Source organism: Anneissia japonica, unplaced genomic scaffold, assembly GCF_011630105.1.
Source record: "Anneissia japonica isolate Jap-2015-1 unplaced genomic scaffold, ASM1163010v1 scaffold288258_len262004_cov172, whole genome shotgun sequence".
NCBI lineage: Eukaryota > Metazoa > Echinodermata > Crinoidea > Comatulida > Comatulidae > Anneissia > Anneissia japonica.
The window spans coordinates 70522-89804 of record NW_022683814.1 but is presented as its reverse complement, the minus strand read 5'-3'; the positions used below and the strand labels follow the sequence as shown (position 1 = coordinate 89804).

The 19283-nt window shown below is 35.8% G+C and overlaps 1 protein-coding gene across 1 annotated transcript in view; it reads right to left on the bottom strand.

Moving 5' to 3' along the window:
- Positions 1-15919, bottom strand: part of LOC117102906 — a 34691-nt gene extending 18772 nt beyond the window's left edge. The window contains exons 1-5 of the mRNA XM_033243358.1: positions 15908-15919; positions 14671-15408; positions 13549-13720; positions 12060-12224; positions 8849-9043 (exon numbers count right to left, since the gene is read on the bottom strand). Coding sequence (XP_033099249.1) covers positions 8849-9043; positions 12060-12224; positions 13549-13720; positions 14671-15408; positions 15908-15919 — 1282 coding nt within the window. The remainder of the gene's footprint in view (positions 1-8848; positions 9044-12059; positions 12225-13548; positions 13721-14670; positions 15409-15907) is intronic.
- Between the last annotated feature and the right edge of the window lie 3364 nt (positions 15920-19283).

The window sequence follows — 19283 nt, the reverse complement described above, 5'->3', positions numbered from 1 at the left end:
TGCAAACTCTCTCTGTCAAGGCGAGTGTCATAACCACTAGACCACGGAGGCTTCATAGACTTAATAAATACATCGTGTAGCAATAGCTCTCAACGAATGTAGTCCTGTAAATAAATGAATAAAGAAATTGTGTAATAAAATGCCTCTGACGGGACTCGAACCTGCGAACTCTCGCTGTCAAGGCGAGTGTCATAACCACTAGACCACGGAGGCTTCATGGTTGAACAGATTCAAATACCACCAGATACACTCCATTACACAATAGGTATGGCTAGAAACAAATAGGTGCATGTAACATAATATATATATATATATATATATATATATATATATATGAAGAAGGCGTGTGCACGTGTGTTTCGAAACATATGTAGAATATAATATAACGTAACAGTAAAGAAACTCAAATACGTAAGATGTTGACTTTAGAAACACTAAAATTTATTAGGCGAATATTTCGGCTACTCCTGTAGTCTTTGTCAACGCTTGACATAAAATGAACATATTGAGAAACTATCTTAGCATATATATATACTGTATAAATAAAAAATGCCTTGTGTGATGCAAAATGCCTCCGAACACTGGTTACACAATTTTCCAGTCGCTGGTGTATACTGTATGTACATTACAGTTTATGTACATTGATCGATATTATAGATGCTATGGTATATATTTAAACCTTGCAATAGTATTGTATATGTACCTTGCTCATGGCTATAGAAAAATATGTCAACCTTCACTTTATGGGCCCATATTATTGTATTGTACAAAAATTAATTTCTTTATATATTGAATTGAAATACTATTCAAGCAGAAAAAACCTTGCAAATTAAAAGCTGGCAATAAACACAGTCTGAAGGATGTGGTTGCTTTCTGCCTGCTTGCTCAAAATACGGTGTACTTAACACTTATGACATTCAAAACAATAACAAATAACCATATTAATAGGTATTGTTAAATGTCAGCAATTTATGCTATGTTATATAAAATTATAATATCAAAATAAATTTGTTATTATAGCCTATTTATTTAGAGAGTAAATAAACCATATTAATAGGTGTTGTTACATGTCAGCAATTTATGCTATGTTATATAAAATTATAATATAAAAATAAATTTGTTTAATAGCCTATTTATTTAGAGAGTAAATAAACCATATTAATAGGTGTTGTTAAATGTCAGCAATTTATGCTATGTTAATTGTTATATGAAATTATAATATAAGAATAAATTTGTTATTATAACCTATTTATTTAGAGAGTAAATTTGCATTTAACCTGAATACAAGGCCACAAAAACATGGCTACAGATACATTTTCTAAAGAAATACATTAATGTAGGCCTACTTTATTATATCTGCCAACTTTCTTGGTGTCTGATAAGTGAGACAAAAAAATGTAATTTGTATTTAATTTGGGCGAGTCGAGTGCTCGTGTGGAAGGCAGGGACATGGCTAACTACAGCTTTAACATTGGCACTGGTTCCAGCTGCTCTAGGCCCAGGATTCGGTTGGTAGAACCAAGTCTTCTTTGAGAGGACTTAAAATGGCAGTGCAGCGTACACATTGGCTCGTGTGCACTTTAAAGATTACATCTTTTGGAAGAATAGGAGGTTACTCCGCTGTTATGGTTCATTTCGTCCCTTGTCGTTGTGGAATGATGTAAACTTGTAGCTACTATAAGCACCTCCTTACGGCTGCTAGGTAGCCATGAAACCACCATACGCACCTCAGCACAATGATGCTGCAAGTTATAAATTATTCTCCTACCTTTACCTTACCTATATTTTAGTGCCCTCTATGTAATAACCATAAAATAGAGCACCCTCAATGTTAATTAAAAAAAATATAGTGGAATTGATATGGATTATAGTCCTTGGTCAGTATAGCTTTATTAAAACAAGTTTATATGGCTTGCTCTATTCATATTTTAATGACAAATTCACTTCATTAATTAAATTTAGGGTAATCAACCTAATGTAAATTTATTTATGTTAAACATTTTTATGATGCTGTGCAGAATACAACGTAGGTGCATTATGTGTGGGATGTTGGCAGATGTACTTTATTGATTGTCTCCCTTAATACTGTACTCTCTCCTTGCTTTATTAATATAATAATTCTTTACATTTTTAATTTATATTCTAATTTATTAAATCAATTTCAGTATATTTTTCAAAAAAATGTGTACTGTGAAACAACCACGTAATGTTGCATGATCTCATTTTTTTTTAAATACTTTTTTTTTTATTTGTCTCTAGTGCATTTGTATTTATGTTGTACAGATTTGCTGGTTTAACCATAAATACAGCAGGACCAAAAACAACTCCACTCCCTAATTCTACGGTCACACTAGAGTCTCAAGCCTGGCTTGACTCACCGCGGGTGAGATTTCAAGCCAGGCTCGAAATTCTGGGTCGGTCACACTACCTGAATTTAGTTCAAGGATTGACCTCCAAATTAGGAAAGTCGAAACAGGAAGTTAGAGCGCCGCCACAATCAAAATACCGGCCCCACACGCGAATCTAGATGATCTAGGCCTAGGCTCAGATGTAATGGTGATGCTAGTTTTCGGATTGATAAGTGCATTTATAAATGACAACTGATGATTGCCGTGGGATTTTTATTCAAGAACTTCTAAACGCAACGGCGTCATCGACTGTGATTGGTCGACAGCCGACGAGGAAATGTCAATCCCGGTCACGCCAAGGTCAATCTGGGTACTGAGCCGGAATCGAGATAGGTAGGTTGAGATCGAGGTCACGCCAGGCGCGAGTCGATCCAGGTGCGGTCACATTACGAAAATCTCACCCGCGGTGAGTCAAGCCAGGCTTGAGACTCTAGTGTGACCGTAGCCTATGACTTATTAAGAGACTTGGTTTATAAAATGTCATTTCATCCTGTGATTGGTGAGCGTACTTGTTGGATGTGGAGATAAAAAATGGGGAAAAAAAACCAAAAAACTGGGAAACACAAATCTCAAAGTGATTAACCTTCTATTTGTTATCATGCAACTCAACCACCATACTCTTTTACTGTATGTCACTGTCAGTTTTATAGCCCAATAAAAACTGATGTGACAAATGCATGTCATTTGTCCATGGGTATGTATCACACCCATATATAGGCAAATCACCAACATTTGTCACTATAAACTTTAAAGTAAAGGTAAAGGTAGGAGAAAAACCCGTAACTCGCAGCGTCATAATGCTGAATTGCGTATGGGCGTGGTCTGTGACTACCTATCAGCCGTACAGAGGCGCCTATATAGTAGGAACAAGTTCACATCTTTCCACAACGATGGGCTGAAATTAACCATAGCATCAGGACAACATCCCACTCTTCCAAAAGATGCAATGGGTTCTTTAAAGTGCACAAAAGCCAGGTGTGTACATTGGATCTCGATTTTAAGTCCCTATCCGAAAAGACTTGATTCTGCCAACCAAACCCTGGGTGAGGACTTGCTGGAAACAGCACAAATGTTAAGGCTGTAGTTAGCAAAGCCTCTGCCAACCCCCTCAGCCACTCAACTTGCCCTAAATTTGAAAGTGTAAACAAAGCTTTTGAATAAAATCGACAGCTATATGAAAAAATTCTGCATGGGCTTTGCTATTGTTTATTAAGATTTTCTGTGGGACAATTACTATAAAAATTTGGCTATCATATCTGTGGACAAGCTTTTAGGGACGTTTACAATAATTTTATTGGCGGTGACAGAAAGTACATGTATCAATGTAAAACAGAGGCCTTGCTGAGGTATCACTTCCAACCTTGAACAGGATAACCCTTAGTATGCAATTGCTTAATAACTCACATACTCAACAGTTTAAGAAATATCCTCCATACATCAAAGGATCAAAAATCAAAGTAAACTTAAATATAGTAAACTTGAAAATAATTTTTGACTGATAGATTTTTAAAAAGTCAATCATGAATAAATTCATATATTTTGGTTTTTATCACCAATTTTCCCGCAAGCAAATATTCTCAGAAATATTTTCATTCTGAAAACATAATACTGTATTCTTAACCCTAGATAAAATAAAGCTCTACCTTACCCTCTAGAGGGCAGCAGACACATCAAAACTTGACTGAAGTATATTTATTCAAAAAATACTTCAGTAACAAAATTGTTTTGCCCAGGTCCTTTCTAGGTCTCTTTCAATTATTAGTTATGATGTAGAGTACTGGGGTACTTATTGTTTATATCAAAATAACTGTATATATACATAACTAATTTAATTTTATGTGCTTGAGCTCAATGCATCTGGTCAAAATTGTTGCAGATAATCCAGATGGTAAGGTAATCATGCAAACGTTCAAGGACGCACACATGTTTTTGTTCTATATAAGACCAAAAAAAAAAAATTTTTTTTCGCGACCAACCAAACTTTTAAAAAAAAATCAGGTTGGCATTTTTTTGGTTTTGAAATTATGTTCAAGTACAAATTCGAGAAATACCACTTCCGAAAATTAACATTTAGAACATAAAACCTATTAAAAACAGACATGTATTTTTATCAAAATAATAAAATCGGTAAAATAGAAGGCATAATTTTGAGAACCAAGCGCGATGACGATATATGCACACAGCATCGGATCTCTCGCGCTAAGATGTCAAGCCATGACCAGATCTAGGCCTACGCCTAACCTATGCTACTACTGTACAACTAGTGGTTGCTTCAATCAAAAATTGTATTCATTACCTTAACTCCTTACGATCCTACCTTCGAACAATCATACCTTCAAACACTGTTTACCTTATAGTATATTGGACAATAAATAAAAATAGGCTTAGGTGTAGTCATCACTTTAAAACAGGTACATAGCTAGCCATTTTCGGCTCCGTTACGGTTTTAGGCCAACCATAAACAAAATATTTTTCTCTTATTTTTCTTGAAGTTTACTTTGAATGTATAGAGTCGCTTGCTTGGATATTTTTCATAGCCACAGTATTTTGCTCCACCTGCCCATACGTGATCATGTGGATCGGATACACATATTATTTTATGTTTTGAAGCCAAATAAATCTTTCTTTAAACTGATTTATTTTTGTTAGTATTTACTCCGTCATTACTTTGAGTAATTTTTTGTTTGGCAAGCTTGCCATCATTTTATTGTGGTGCCTACAAGCTACGAACCCTTAGGTCTAGGGTTTTCATAATAGCAGGGGTGCCATTTTAAGCCGGAGGCTGGCGCAATCTCCATCTATTATGATTTTTGCGCCGGCTATAGAATGCCGGAGGTAAAAATAAAATAGTGGCCTGAAACCTAGGCTCATCATGGGCTGGTCCTTGCCAAGCCTTAGGAACCAATACTTTACTTTTTAAATACAGAATCTAATGTCATAAATCATGATACTTCTTGACCAAGCAAATACTTGTTAAAACAAGAATTTCTATTCTTTCAAAAGTCATTATTGAACGACATATGATCGAAGCGACAGCAAATCAACCCACATGGTTCCCTAACTGGTTCGCACGTATTCTTGTAAACAAGTTTGACTCAAAATTGAACCATGGAGCAGGCTTGGTTTGATTTTCGTAATATAGTTTTGCTGGCTTATTAATAAACATAATTTATCTTGGTATCTTACAGTAGTATGTGTTTCAATCATTTAATAAATTTATCATTCATTGTGTTAACTTTTCAAAATATAAGTGATGAGCTGGAAATATTTGTGTTCTTTTCACTCTACTCGCATAATTTTTGAATGACTACACTCGATTGAAGAAGACGACATGCATGCGGTAGAGGTACTGTGTATGTTTATCTTGACAACAAAAGGGCCTCTGCAAATTAGCCGTTGTTAGCTTCGGGCACCTCGGCAAATTGAAGAATGCCGACGCTAACTTCGAGGGCTGTAGCAATGTAGATTATTGTTCCATTGTATACAAATACAATATTTAGATAATAAGAACGTGTATTCAATTACGTTTTTTTTATATGCAAGAAGACTATTTTTATTTTGTGTAGCTGATAAATAAATACAAACAAATTATAGAAAAGTTAGCCCTGACGAAGGACAGTGGTCTGTCCCAAAAAGCTAGGCATTTACCTCACTGGCTGTTTTACTTTTACGTTTAAATTTTAGCTTTTGATTACCAATTTTGTATCTCATTGTTTTTTCAGTATTTTGCCTTTTGGATTATAAATAGAAGTTGTTATAATTTATTTATTTATTGTATATTTGCAAAGGTAATTAAAAATACCTGCATGAAGAAAAGGCACAATACTAGCTGTTATGTAGATGAAAGTAAGAAAACTAGTTAATAGATAGAATCAGATTGCTGAACTGCAATTAAATGTAAATAGTTTAAAAAGAAACACTGTGAATGAAAATACATAATTACAGTACAAACGTTGTATGATGTGCTATCAATTTATTTATTGTTATTATTGAAAATTAAATTAACCACAGAAGTGTTTGACTGTTGGATTTTTACTTTAAAATAGTGTTTAATACATTCTAAAATCAAACATTGCAACACAATTCAAAACTTAAAATTCAACACTTTTAAATGGCATCTTACAGTAATTATATTTCATTTTTTTCTTAGGTAGGGAGGGGGACACCCCATCCCAAACCCACCCTCGCTCAGGCAACAAGATTCAAAAGTTAAAATTTAACACTGTTAAATGCCAATTCAAACACTGTTAAATGGCATCTTACAGGTACATTAATTATTTTTCATTTTTTTGTTAGGTAGGGAGGGGACACCCCCTCCCAAACCCACCTCCGCTCGTGCCTAAGGGCCCTCGGATGTCGCTCTGCGACATGTTCCTCTGCCTATTACTAAAACTCCTCCTGTTATTTCATTTCAAAATGACACCACTGTAATAGAGACTGCAGTTTCAGGCCTATCCTATTTCAGATATTTTTTTTTGGCCTATAAGGAATGGTTCTTCTCAGAAAACTAATTTACTCTACATATGCCTTGTTCCGATGATGTAAGTTATGTCGTAGTTATCGAACAAGCAATTGTTATCAGATTGACCCTGACTGTTCGAACAGGATCACCTGCCCAAAAACATGTGCTTCAACTCGCAAGCTAAACACGACAAATGACCGGATTGTCAAGGCTCTCATCCGAAGGATTAATTGGCCTACCACATGTTGATAGCATCTAAATTGTCTTTGTTTTATTGAAACATCATGAGACCAATAGAAATCATTTTATTCTTCAACCATTTTATATCAGAGTTTAAGAGCTATAACTATCATGTAGACATAGGATACTGTAGAATTTGATGCGACCGTGACTGGATTTCTCATAATCTTGCATTGGATAGTAGTAGCTATATTCAAACGGTCAGGGCCAACCTGATACAATCGCTTGTTCGATATACAACATACAATACTTGCGTGAATAAGCGCCCCGTTTGAATAAGCACCTCTCCTAACGTGAACATTTTCTTAAGTGCCCCGGTTGAATAAGCGCCCCTCCAAATTTTGAATAAGTTCCCCCTCAACAATATCATGTGATTTCTTTTTTTTTTTTGGAAGCCATTATCTTTGCTGTTCCCATCATTTATTATTATTCTCAGGGAGTTTCTGAGAATACACACATGTTTTTTCTAGTGGCTCCATCAGAGTAACAATATAGTTTCATGCGTTCTGCGCTGTGCTGCGTTTTATTTTAAAATTTTTACATATATTTTTTCTATATGCCTTAAGCCTGTCTCACATTATCGCGACATAACAATGCAACCGTACCGACCCACGGTCGTATCTGACTGGAAGTAGGACCTGGCGACCAGTACCAACCACTATATTTTTTTCAACATGTTGAAAACTCTGCGACTATCGACGACCCTCTCTTCTACACGAGCAAGTTGCTCATAGCAGCTCTCACACTGGTTGGTGTCGGTTGTATACTGATCGCAGTGCATATAGGTCGTGATAGTGTGAGAGTTGCTTTAGCTGTTTTTGCTCGGTTTTACTTCCAGAGAACAGAGATTTATATATTTATTTTATGTATTTTTCCTTAAATCAGTGGATAAACTTTGTACAGCAATTTAGTTTGCTTTTTGTTTATCCTGTCTCTGATTTATGGTTTTGTTACTTCTGTTTGTTTTGCATTTGTTGGACAAAATAAATGAAATGAAATCAATCAATCCTGGGACTGTGGTTGGCATGATTAGAGCTGCAGAGTGATTCACATTTTCTTCTTATGTCAATTTCAAAATGAGGATATTTCTACTGGACAGATGAGTGTTCTGCAGACAGTATCTCTCCAACTTCCCTCTCTTATCTAGGTCCTACTTCTTTTTTTTCTTTTCCCTACAATTTGAACATTTAGCACATTCTCATCTGAGTTTGCAAGCCCTGCAATGATCCTGCTAATCTCAGTTGGCAGATGGCCATCAAGTTTAGCACTACCACCACTAATTTCATCTGCTTTGTGTAAATACTCACAGCATTCTTGTCATGAACCATGCTGCTCTCGGGACAATTATTTTCCCGCACCAGAAAAATTTGTAATCTTATGCTTCCGGATGTCCATATGTAATCTTTCTTTTTCATTAAAAAAACGCCCCTTGAATTTTCAAAGTTCCCATAAGAACCTCCCAATTCATCTATTTCCATAGCGACCTTTCAATTTCCACTCTGTTTTCATAAGCACCCTGTTTGAACAAGTGCCCTGTTTGAACAAGTGCCCCATTTGAATAAACGCCCTCTCAAAATGCACAAAAAATATTTTAAGCACCCGGGCATATATTCGCGTCAATACGGTAACCATGAGTAACTTGTGCCGTCAGAACAAGGCTATAATGAAGCTACCAAAAGTCTTTTGGTGATTGAATAAAATCATAAACATAGGAAAGCAATGATAACTGCCAACCCACCTGATATTCTGGAGAGATTCAGTATAGGCCTGCCATCAAGGAATGATGAACTGGATCTCCGCAGGTCCTCCATCGACTGATCTGCAGTAAAGAAGCTGGATGTTGTATCATCAGAGTCATTGTCACTGTCAGATGGTATATATGTGTAATCCAGTTCTAAGGTGTCGTCCATATCTTTATTCTGAACTCCTGGACCTGCATTATTGATAATAAAGTGAACTGTGACCTTGAGGAATATAATATGATATCTAAACAAAAGTTACTAAAAAAAGACATGCAAATTTTAAACTTCTGGTTTTTCATGTCAAAATACAAAAGAATTATTTGAATACACACAATATTCCATAACATGACTATTTTAATTCCAGCCAATCTTAATAGCATGATGGCATTCTCCTATCATTATTTTGGAAACAATCTCAAACATGGTATTAAATAGACTTCGCCTAATATATAAATTTAAACTCTACCGTACTGTGGTTACATAAATTCTATTTCACCAAAAAAGTTTGTATTCTTGAAAGCGAACTTTGTCCATATCTGAGAATAGACAGTAGGACGTAGAACGTAATTACGTCACTAAAAGTCATCTGCGCATGCGAGAATTTTAAGGTCACCTCGTCGAGTGGATTCTGGAACGCAATTTGGCCAAATCTACGTATGCAGAGAAGGTAGGACACCAGATAGGACGGTCACACATGAGTGATTCCGTTCTAGCATCATGTCGCCGCACAAATCGAAAGTTCCCAATTATTGTTCAGTCTACTGAGCTATGCTGTCATCTACTGATAATCATACGGCTGTACTGTACTTGTAATATGGATCAATCCCATGATTCTCTCCATCTTGGTACAAAAATATCAAACTTTAATGGATCATAGTCTGAATGGTGGTTAAAAAAATATATAACAGCTTTACTGCAAAGTTTGCAAATTAGGATGGATGGATGGGTTTATTCGGTGTAAACACCTAAGATAACCCACAAAAGTCTGAAGAAGACTTATTTCTTTATTTCCAGTGATGTCCTTCTGGTGGTGATTGGGCTATACACAGGGAGCCAATCCCATACAGTACTCTTTTCGGAATAGTGTACTGCGTTCTTTAACGTGTACATTGGCCATAATGCACACAGAACGGCTTAAACATCTCATCCGAAAGACAGTGCACTATCGTAACTTGCAACTTGCATTTCAGCCCTCCAGCTGAAACACAGGCAGAGCAGCGATGGGAATTGAACCGAGGTTACCACTTGTTTAGCTGACTGAGCTAAGCTGCTCTCTCTTAGAGAGAAATGAGGGTCCTATATGATCATTTCTGTTTTATACCTCCATGCTGTTACTATCCCATTTACCAGCAAACCCTTCGAAAGGGCATTTAGGCGGGTTGGTGAACCAGGTTTTGCCAGAATGTTATCTCAATAATCCAATTAAACATCGAAGAAGAATACCTCTACTTTATTCATTATCACAGCAGGCATTGCTGTTTCTCAATAAATTACCATTATAGTATTTAAAAACCAGGCTGGAAAATTTTAAAACCTTGTTGTTCAAAAATATTTGGCATTTTTATTACCTTAGCTATAATTTCAGATAAAAATCATAATAGATATGCTTTTGAATTTAAAAAATCAATGATTATGCAAGAAGTTACAACATGGTTTTTGATTTATTTGTGCTAGTCTTCTTATGAGCTATTCACAACTAATGAGCTTTACTGTTAATCTTGTTACAAAATTCCCTGAAGCAGTAATTAATAGAGATAAGAAGAGATCGGCAAAACCTGGTTCAAAAATTGAAAATTTGATAAATGGTAGTTTCCTCATGACTGATAACACACATATAGGATGTACAGTAATAAACCTGCAAAAAACTGATTTAACACTTCACTTTTCAAGTAGAATTTGCTTTTGCTTAGCTTAGCTGTGTATGTGAATAATGTATTAAAAATGCTCTTGAAATGTAGTGGAAGATTAGGAAGATAGATTGGACAAGTTATAATATGTGTAGTACTATACCAAATTAACATTAGATTTTCAGGATACAAACAGTTACTGTATATTTTTTTATACTATCGTTGTGGAATTAACAGGGTGATGTGTGGTGTGAACGAGTCTACTGGATGAGTATTAATAGGAGATCTAGTGGTCGCTTGATATGTGGCAGAAAAACAAACATGGAAGCTATGCAATAAGCCAAATCATAGTTTGAACTGCACATGGCCGTATCGAGGTCAATCAACATTACAACAAACATACACACAACATACTGTACTGTGGGTTATGGGCACCGACCTTGGATATTGGCATGTGCAGTTCAAACCACGAATTGGCTCATTAGAAAATGTTTATAGTATGGGATAAAATAAAGAGAATTGTCAAGATTCATAAGTTTGGAACTGATTTTTGGATGTTCTTAAAGTACCTTCAAACTGTTTTGCATTTGATGTCATCTTTTCAGACTTATATTATTATATGTTTTTATGAAGGCCATTCATTGAAGCCCTATTTTAGGACATGTATAAATTTCTATAAATACAGGCTTCTTAAGTTCCCTGAAATTTGCGAAGTTCCCAGAAATTTGTGCGTTTCCCATATTTTTTAAGGGGATCCCTACTTTCCAAAATATAGAAATTTACTTGTGAAAGTAATTTAACAAAATGTTTTCAATTCTGTTACTTACAATTATACAACACCATCAACACATTCAATAAACCCCAAATACAGATTTATAGTTAAAATTTGAAAAAATAAACAACTAACAACTTTAGCTGCTTTTAAGAAAACCCTCAAATCACACCTGCAACCTTAATCTGTAGTCTGGTAACATTTTTTCCCCTTTGTTTTTGGCGATTGTTAATTGTTGATCTGTTTCGCTGTGCTCGGGGGAGGGGGTGTCTGTCCTTTCTTGTGATAATATTTGATGTTTTGAAATTTTTTTTTTTTATTTGTCATTGCTGACCTGTTTGCTGTGCTTGGGGGTTTTTGTTTTTTCATTGTGATTTCGATGTTTTGATGTAATGTTGATGTCTTTTTTTCAAAGCGCTATGTAAATAGCGCTTAATAAATTAAACAAAAAAAAAAAGAAAAACAGAAACCATAAAGTGATGACCCATAAAGTTGAAACAAACTTTTTTCCAATGGGGTTCCGAAACATAAAAAAAACAACAAAAAATCGGACAAAAATTTAAAGAAGAAAATAATATAGTTTTATACCTTCAGGTGTGTTGGGGCAGCTGTCGGTGTGTGTATAATTAATTGGATGACAGAATGATGTATTGGAAGTAATAGTTGGTACCATGGTCCTGGTGGAAGATGAGGATGCAAAACGTTGCAAGCTTGGTGCCTCAATGCCAGGTAAATTTGGAAGTGAATTAGTACCTGTCAGAAAATACGGATAAAAATATGTAAAATATAATACAAAACAATATACTGGTATATAGCAGCAACATTAACAATTATGAATATTGATAAAAATGAAGTTATCTCTACCTGTACACCTGGTACAAAGAAAGCAGTTTGCCTAGAAAAATGATTATCATGACACTCTACCCTGTGAGTACATGATTTTTAGTAAGAATCTGGCCACACAAGACTGTGAGCAAAATATCTACGGTTGTTGATATTTATTTTCCTTTGAAAGGCATAATCATCACTGTGCGCCAACTATGGCAAAAAGGCAAGCGCTGTCAAACCGCGTCGATATGAAAACATTTGCTGAGCTCAGCTTAATACTTGTAAGCATACAGTAGCCTTTGTGAAACTATTTAGAGATACTGTACAGTACTAATAATAATGACATGAAAGTATCTTTGGTATGGAGGGGATCCAGTAAAGTCACCCCTTTGTAAAGTATCCCTCTAACCAAGTCTTCCCCTAACCAAGTCCCCCCCTGCAAAGTCGCCCAGTAACAAATTCACCCCCTTAAACCATAATAATAAATATTTGAGAAAAACATATGTCCCAGTGGAGGTGTATCTACATCCAAAGTTTCTTTCATCATGTGATTTAAAGGCCCATGTGCACGTCGAAAAACGAATGACCTCCCGTCAGGTAAATCCTGGCGCCAAACCTAATTGAGTCTGCATTTAGCTCCTCGAATAACCCTCACACTAGAGTTAGGCTGTTTAAGAATCATGTTTTAATACCCGTATCATGTGATTTAGATTTTAAAATCTAAGGGTGTATACCTCTTGGTCTCATAGCTCAGTTGGTAGAGTATCTGAACAATAATCGGGTGGTCTTGGGTTCGTATCCTAATGGGTACATACGTTTTTCTCAAATATTTATCATCTTTAATAATAATTATCTATAGTTAAATATATGGTGCTCAATGTAAGAACTACATCCCATTCAATAACTTCCTGCATCCCAAACATCACTTCATGTCTGTGTTATACCCATTCAAATATGAACTAACTACTCACATCTATCTACACTAGTACTAGCCTGCTGCAACAATTAATTTTCTATAAAAAAAAAATTATTATCATCTTTTATAATAATTATCTATAGATAAATATATGATGCTCAATGTAAGGACTACATCCCATTCAATAACTTCCTGCATCCCAAATTTCACTTCATGTCTGCTATACCCGTTAAAATATGAACTACTCACTACTACTAGTACTAGGCTGCTGTAACAATTAATGTTCTAAAAAAAAAATTCTTAAAAAAAAAAAAATTAATAATCATCACTCACTGAAACGCTGGAAATCTTTGCGTAGTTCTGCTGTATCTTGCTCAATTTTGAGAAGAAGTTTGTTGTTGATTTTGTTGTAATCACGATAGAGGTAAATGAATGCCATCCACATCACTGTTGCTATGGTGCAAAATAATTTTCTTGACATCCACATCCTTTGGTACAAAATATCCTGGGAACAAGAGTTTGAAAAAGAAAATCGAAAACTTGCTGTAGTTTATTTAAATTGGTCCAATGATGTAGTAAACTATGAAGTAGTGTTCCAAGCTGTAATCTATCCAAAGGGACAACACTTTATAGTTTGGAAGTGACAAAGGCCCACAAGGGTCAAGCCAAAACATAAAAAAAGACAAATTTTAATAATAATAATGATTGCATTGACGGGCTGCTAAGTGATTTAGCCTATGTTTTAGCTCCAGGTGCAAACATTTCATGGCATATAACAATAACTTTCTTAAAAGCAAAAGCAACCCCTTTAAAATTGGAAGTGGTTCTCCAGCATTGTTTGGGGTGAATTTTGTAAAAATAATTTTTACTTGTCCTATCCATGTGGGAAATTTGTGATGTAAGGGATACGGGTATTAAAACATGATTCTTAAACAGCCTAACTCTAGTGTGAGGGTTATTCGAGGAGCTGAATGCAGACTCAATCAGGTTTGGCGCCGGGATTTGCCTGACGGGAGGTCATTCTTTTTTCGACATGCACATGGGCCTTTAATGCACACAGGACCAACAGCTTAAACGTCTGATCTGAAAGACGGTGCGCTATACTGTAACTTGTACACAAGAAGCAGTGACGGAAATTGAACCAGGGATCTAGAGATCTCAAAGGTACAGCGCACACACAGTGGCTACCACCAGATTAGCCGACTGAGCTTAGCTGCTCTCTCATAAAGGTTTCAAAAGGTTATTCAATCAATTTTAGTGTTTACTTATAATTTAGAAAATACAGTTTTTTTTTCTCCCCGACGAGGGCCCTCCACCCTGCTCCCCCCCACAGTGGGGACCACCCCTGAACTCTATTACAACTGGCAATAGCCAGGTCAGCCAACTGCTTCATTTTGTTAATGAAGTTCTTTGTTGACTTTTGATACAGTTCATTATGGTAGCAAGCATACATACCTGACCCACATTCAGAGAATAGTAGAATATTGCTCGTTCAACGGCTGCATTTATGATCAATATCACAAAAATATAGAGACGAGCCCCACTTGATCTAGATGTTGATGTCAACATATACACCACCGCTGCAGCCAAAACGTAGAACAGCAGGCTATGGAATGATGTGAACTCACCGAGGATCACTCTTTGCACATCAGAAACCCTTTGAAATGTTTCTTCAAAGAGTTGTTTTTGCTCCTTTGTGCTAATTTTCATGTCATTAAATACCTGTTGAAGATCTTGGCTGGACTGATGCAATGCCATTTGTAAATATTTTTCGTTTTTTATTATAGCTTCCTGGTTGGCCAACGACTGGCTCTGTCTCTGCATCATCTTGTCCTGAAGTTCACTTGTTGTTTCCAGTTGCTCGGCAACACTTTCAGAACTTGTTGCCAAGCGAGACACGGTGTCTTCAGTTCTCTCGTGCCAAATTTGATTCTGCAGGAAGAAGCATATATTTTGGGTGTGCGTGAAGAACTCTGTGTACGCATTGAAAGCGATAACATCGCTGCGCATCTTCGCGAGGCAGTCTGAAATATCTTCACCATCATCACAATGATAGGGTGGAATTTGGGCCTTCTGTAAGTGACAGTTTGCAAAGAGTAATGCAAGTCGACTTTGCTCGTCATCGGTCAAGTGTTTACACCCTGTGAAGTAAACAAAAGTGCAGAAATATTTAAAATATATTCGATTACTGGTCTGTATATTTTTTTTTTCTGATTCTCTGAATACAATTTGAAAACAATATTGGTATAAATTTATTCACACAATGTGTTGATACACCAAATTGAAAACTACACTGTAGGCTACTGTAACTGTTGAGTAATTGAAACTACAAATATTAACAGTGAAAATTCATTCTAAACTATAATTTATTAGTTTATGTCAAAATATTACAAATTAACAGTGCTTTATAATTTCAAAACAAAATTAATTAACAAAATGGATCGGCGTTTCAGTTCCATCATGTAACTATTTTCAAGATCAAATAATTTTTAAAAAATAGGCTAACAGCGGGAGCATGTGTCTATCTATGCCCTATACTGCCTTTACCGTATTATGTCTACTAATAAAGTATCCACATGGGATTCAGTTATCAAGAAATGTGTGGTGTTGCACTTTTTTTATGACTTTTGTACAGTTATAAGTTACTTAAGATGACACAACATGACCCATCAAGCACCTTCACCGGATTTACCCTTTCAGCCATCTTTAACTGATAGATGAAAACATGCGAGGGGGCATGACACAAAAACTATAAACAGAAACACCAACGAGGTGACAGGAAGTAATTAACATTAATACTATATAAGCAAATGATAATTAGCCCCACTACTAGACAACAGTTTGGCTTTGACTGAATCAGTTTGTTAATGTTAAGTCACGGTTTCATTTCTTTGATTTGTGTGACAGATGATCGGGCCCACAAGACGATCGGGCGCAGGACGATTGGGTCCATTTCAAGACGATCAGACCCAGGCCAGGACGATCGGGTCCACCTAGTGTGGACTATCTGGCTCACTTCCATTCTGATTCATTATTGCGTTCTGAATTTATTTAACTATATACACATACTGTATAATAATGGGCTAAAATAATTGTGCCTACAGTCTCACGATCAGCCCAAATTTCAGATTATTAGGTCCAATTTCAAAGCTGGGCCCGATTGTCTTTGGACTCGATTGTAATTCTTTGATCAAAAGCATTTCTTGATTCGCTTTTAAAATTTGTGCATTCTAATATTATCAGCTTGTCAACAACACGGCTTCCAAAAAGGTCATTCTTGCACTACGCAGTTGTTAGAATGTGTGACTGATTAGCCAATTATGAGATTAGGAGAGAGTTGGTGGGACAGATTATTATAATATACTTGAACTTGTCAAAGGCTTTTGACTTTCTTACTATAAGTGTGCTATAAATTCATAACTGGGGCATTAAAGGCAAAACGTTCCAATGGATTAAAGCATTTATTACAGGTACGGTAGAGGTCAACGTGTTAATATCCTCTGGAAGAATGTTGTTAGTGATGTTGCTCAGGGGTCCATGTTGGGCCCTTTGATATTTTAACTTTATATCAACAATATGCCTGAAGTTGTCAGCAGTAGTGGTAAGTTGTTTGCAGACGATGCCAAGATATTTACTACTAGTAAACTCTTCCGAGGATTAGGGAAATCTTCAAGTAGATTTAAATGAATTAGCATCGTGGTCACAACGCTGGTTACTACGCTTTTCGCATCCAAGTCAGTTATTCAATTCAGAGCTGCATTCATGAAGATCTGGGAATATGGATGAGCAAAGAAATGAAATATACTGCGCATATTCAAAAGATACATGAACAAAGCAAACCAGCGAATCGGGATGATAAAACGATGCTTTTCCCATTTTTAATGAAGAAAAAAATTACAATTCGGTCAGTAATCTGGAACCCAATGTATGAAACAAGATACGTTTAGAGAGAGTGCAGAAACATTGTTTAAAACTGTGTCTTTATAAAAATTTGTTCCTTGGCGGAAAAAAAAATGATAGACCGATCTGATTGAGCCTACAAACATTTAACACATTGTCTATGGTCAAGTCCTCTAAAAAAAGGCCTAAGGGGTCATTAAAAAAAATTATATAAAGAGAAGATGTGAACAGCTGTGGTCAAAAAATTCTTCAGTAACAGAGTTAAGCCGGTCACTAACTGTGTCGTAGGACCGCCGCACAACGAATCCAACTTCACTCCCTGTGCTAGACGACACGACTCGTCTGCTGATTTTCAGTGCATTGTCGTGTTGCGTTCTTTATAGACTCGCATTGACTGACAACCATCCAGTGCAGTTATAGATCAATGGAACCAACTTCCAGAAAGTTCTTTTTGATGGCAATGACCAAAACGGCAATAAACCAAAATGGCAACACCTTTTTACCACAACGGCTGGCAATAATTCAAAACAGCAATTAAAGTTTGAGATAATTACAAGTGGGCCTAACTATCAGGTATCAAATAACTATCAATTATCAAGTTAGTTTAATTAAGCAATGAAATTTGGATTTGCACTTACTACTGTAGGAATATGACCTATAGGCTTTCTAGTCAAAACGGAAATGTCCAAAATGCCAATAAACCAAAACAACAACAATTTTGTACTACAATAGAACGGCAATGGACCAAAACGGCAATTAGAGTTTGAGTTATCTAATAATTACCAACAGACTTGAACAACTATCCATGCTTTTCTATCTATACATAAATGGTTATTTATATCAAAATTATATATTTAAATACAATATAAAGTTTTTTGGACTTGACGGCTGACTCTGGAAATTTTTTCTCTTTTATTCAATATCATTTTCATCTTTGTATTTATGTACAAACAACAGGATTCTCTAAATTATAAAAAACAAAATTTTAAATAAAAAATGCAAACATGGATAATAACAATAATATTTTCATTTATGTGAATTACAATTATCTTTTTTCTTTAGTTGATCATAGCCGTTTAGGTTTATTGCCGTTTTGGTCAGTTGCCATTTGGTTTATTGCCGTTTTGACCTGCAAACCTAGCTAGGTTTAGGCTAGGCCTAGATAATATCCTGAAATAATTAAAAGTTTCAGTAGGCTAATGGCACTGCCACAGTGCGAAAAAAGCTGCTGTTTTCTATTGGCACTGCCACAGCCTGAAAAAAAGCTGTTATTTTCTATCGGCACTGCCGCCGCAGCCGCAGTGCCAAAAACTATAATGCTACAGTCGAAAAGCTGCTGTTTAATTACTGTAAACAAATGGATGTTTCTATCGATAGACGACATGGTATCAGTAATTGATTAGGTCTAGCCTAGCCTATATTATTGTTAACATATATATTATATATTACAATTAATGATAATTAATTATAATTAGTAAATACATACATGTCTATAGGCCCCCATAAAAAAAACAAAAATAATAAATAAAATATAGTAGTAGAACGGTAGTAAGTATAATAATAAATAATAGGCCTAGTATTAATAATAATAATAAAATAAAAGGCCTAATAATAATTACAGTAGAACCTCGTACGTACCCCAGTTATACGAACCCTCAGTTTTACGTACGCCTCGTATCGACAATGACGTCATCAAAAACCCCAAAAATATTCAAAACAAACGGCCTTTTTCAGAGCAACCATAAGTAGAAAGACTATAACAATAAACTATAACAATAAACAAACCATAATGCAATGTATTTCCATTAAACAGCAACCTTGATTGAGTCTAATACCGGGTTGTTATAATCTAAAACCAAGTGAACTTAGTGAGATGAACAACTGCCGATGGTGCTCAAAATAATTGCTTTCCTCCTTTAATAGCTTCATGTGGTAAACCATGGAAAAACTTGTCTGGCCTAATTTTCTACACGAAGCTGAGTAGGCATAGTTTCGTACATGAACGCTAATTGGTTGGCTCGCCCAGTGCAGTGCACATGATTTTGCTGTTTCACGTACACGAACGCTAATTGGTTGGCTCGCCCAGTGCACATGGGTTTAGTTTGTCTCAACAGGCCCAGACAACACTACACCACAGCTCTGTTGTTTAGAATAGGCATGAAGGGGAA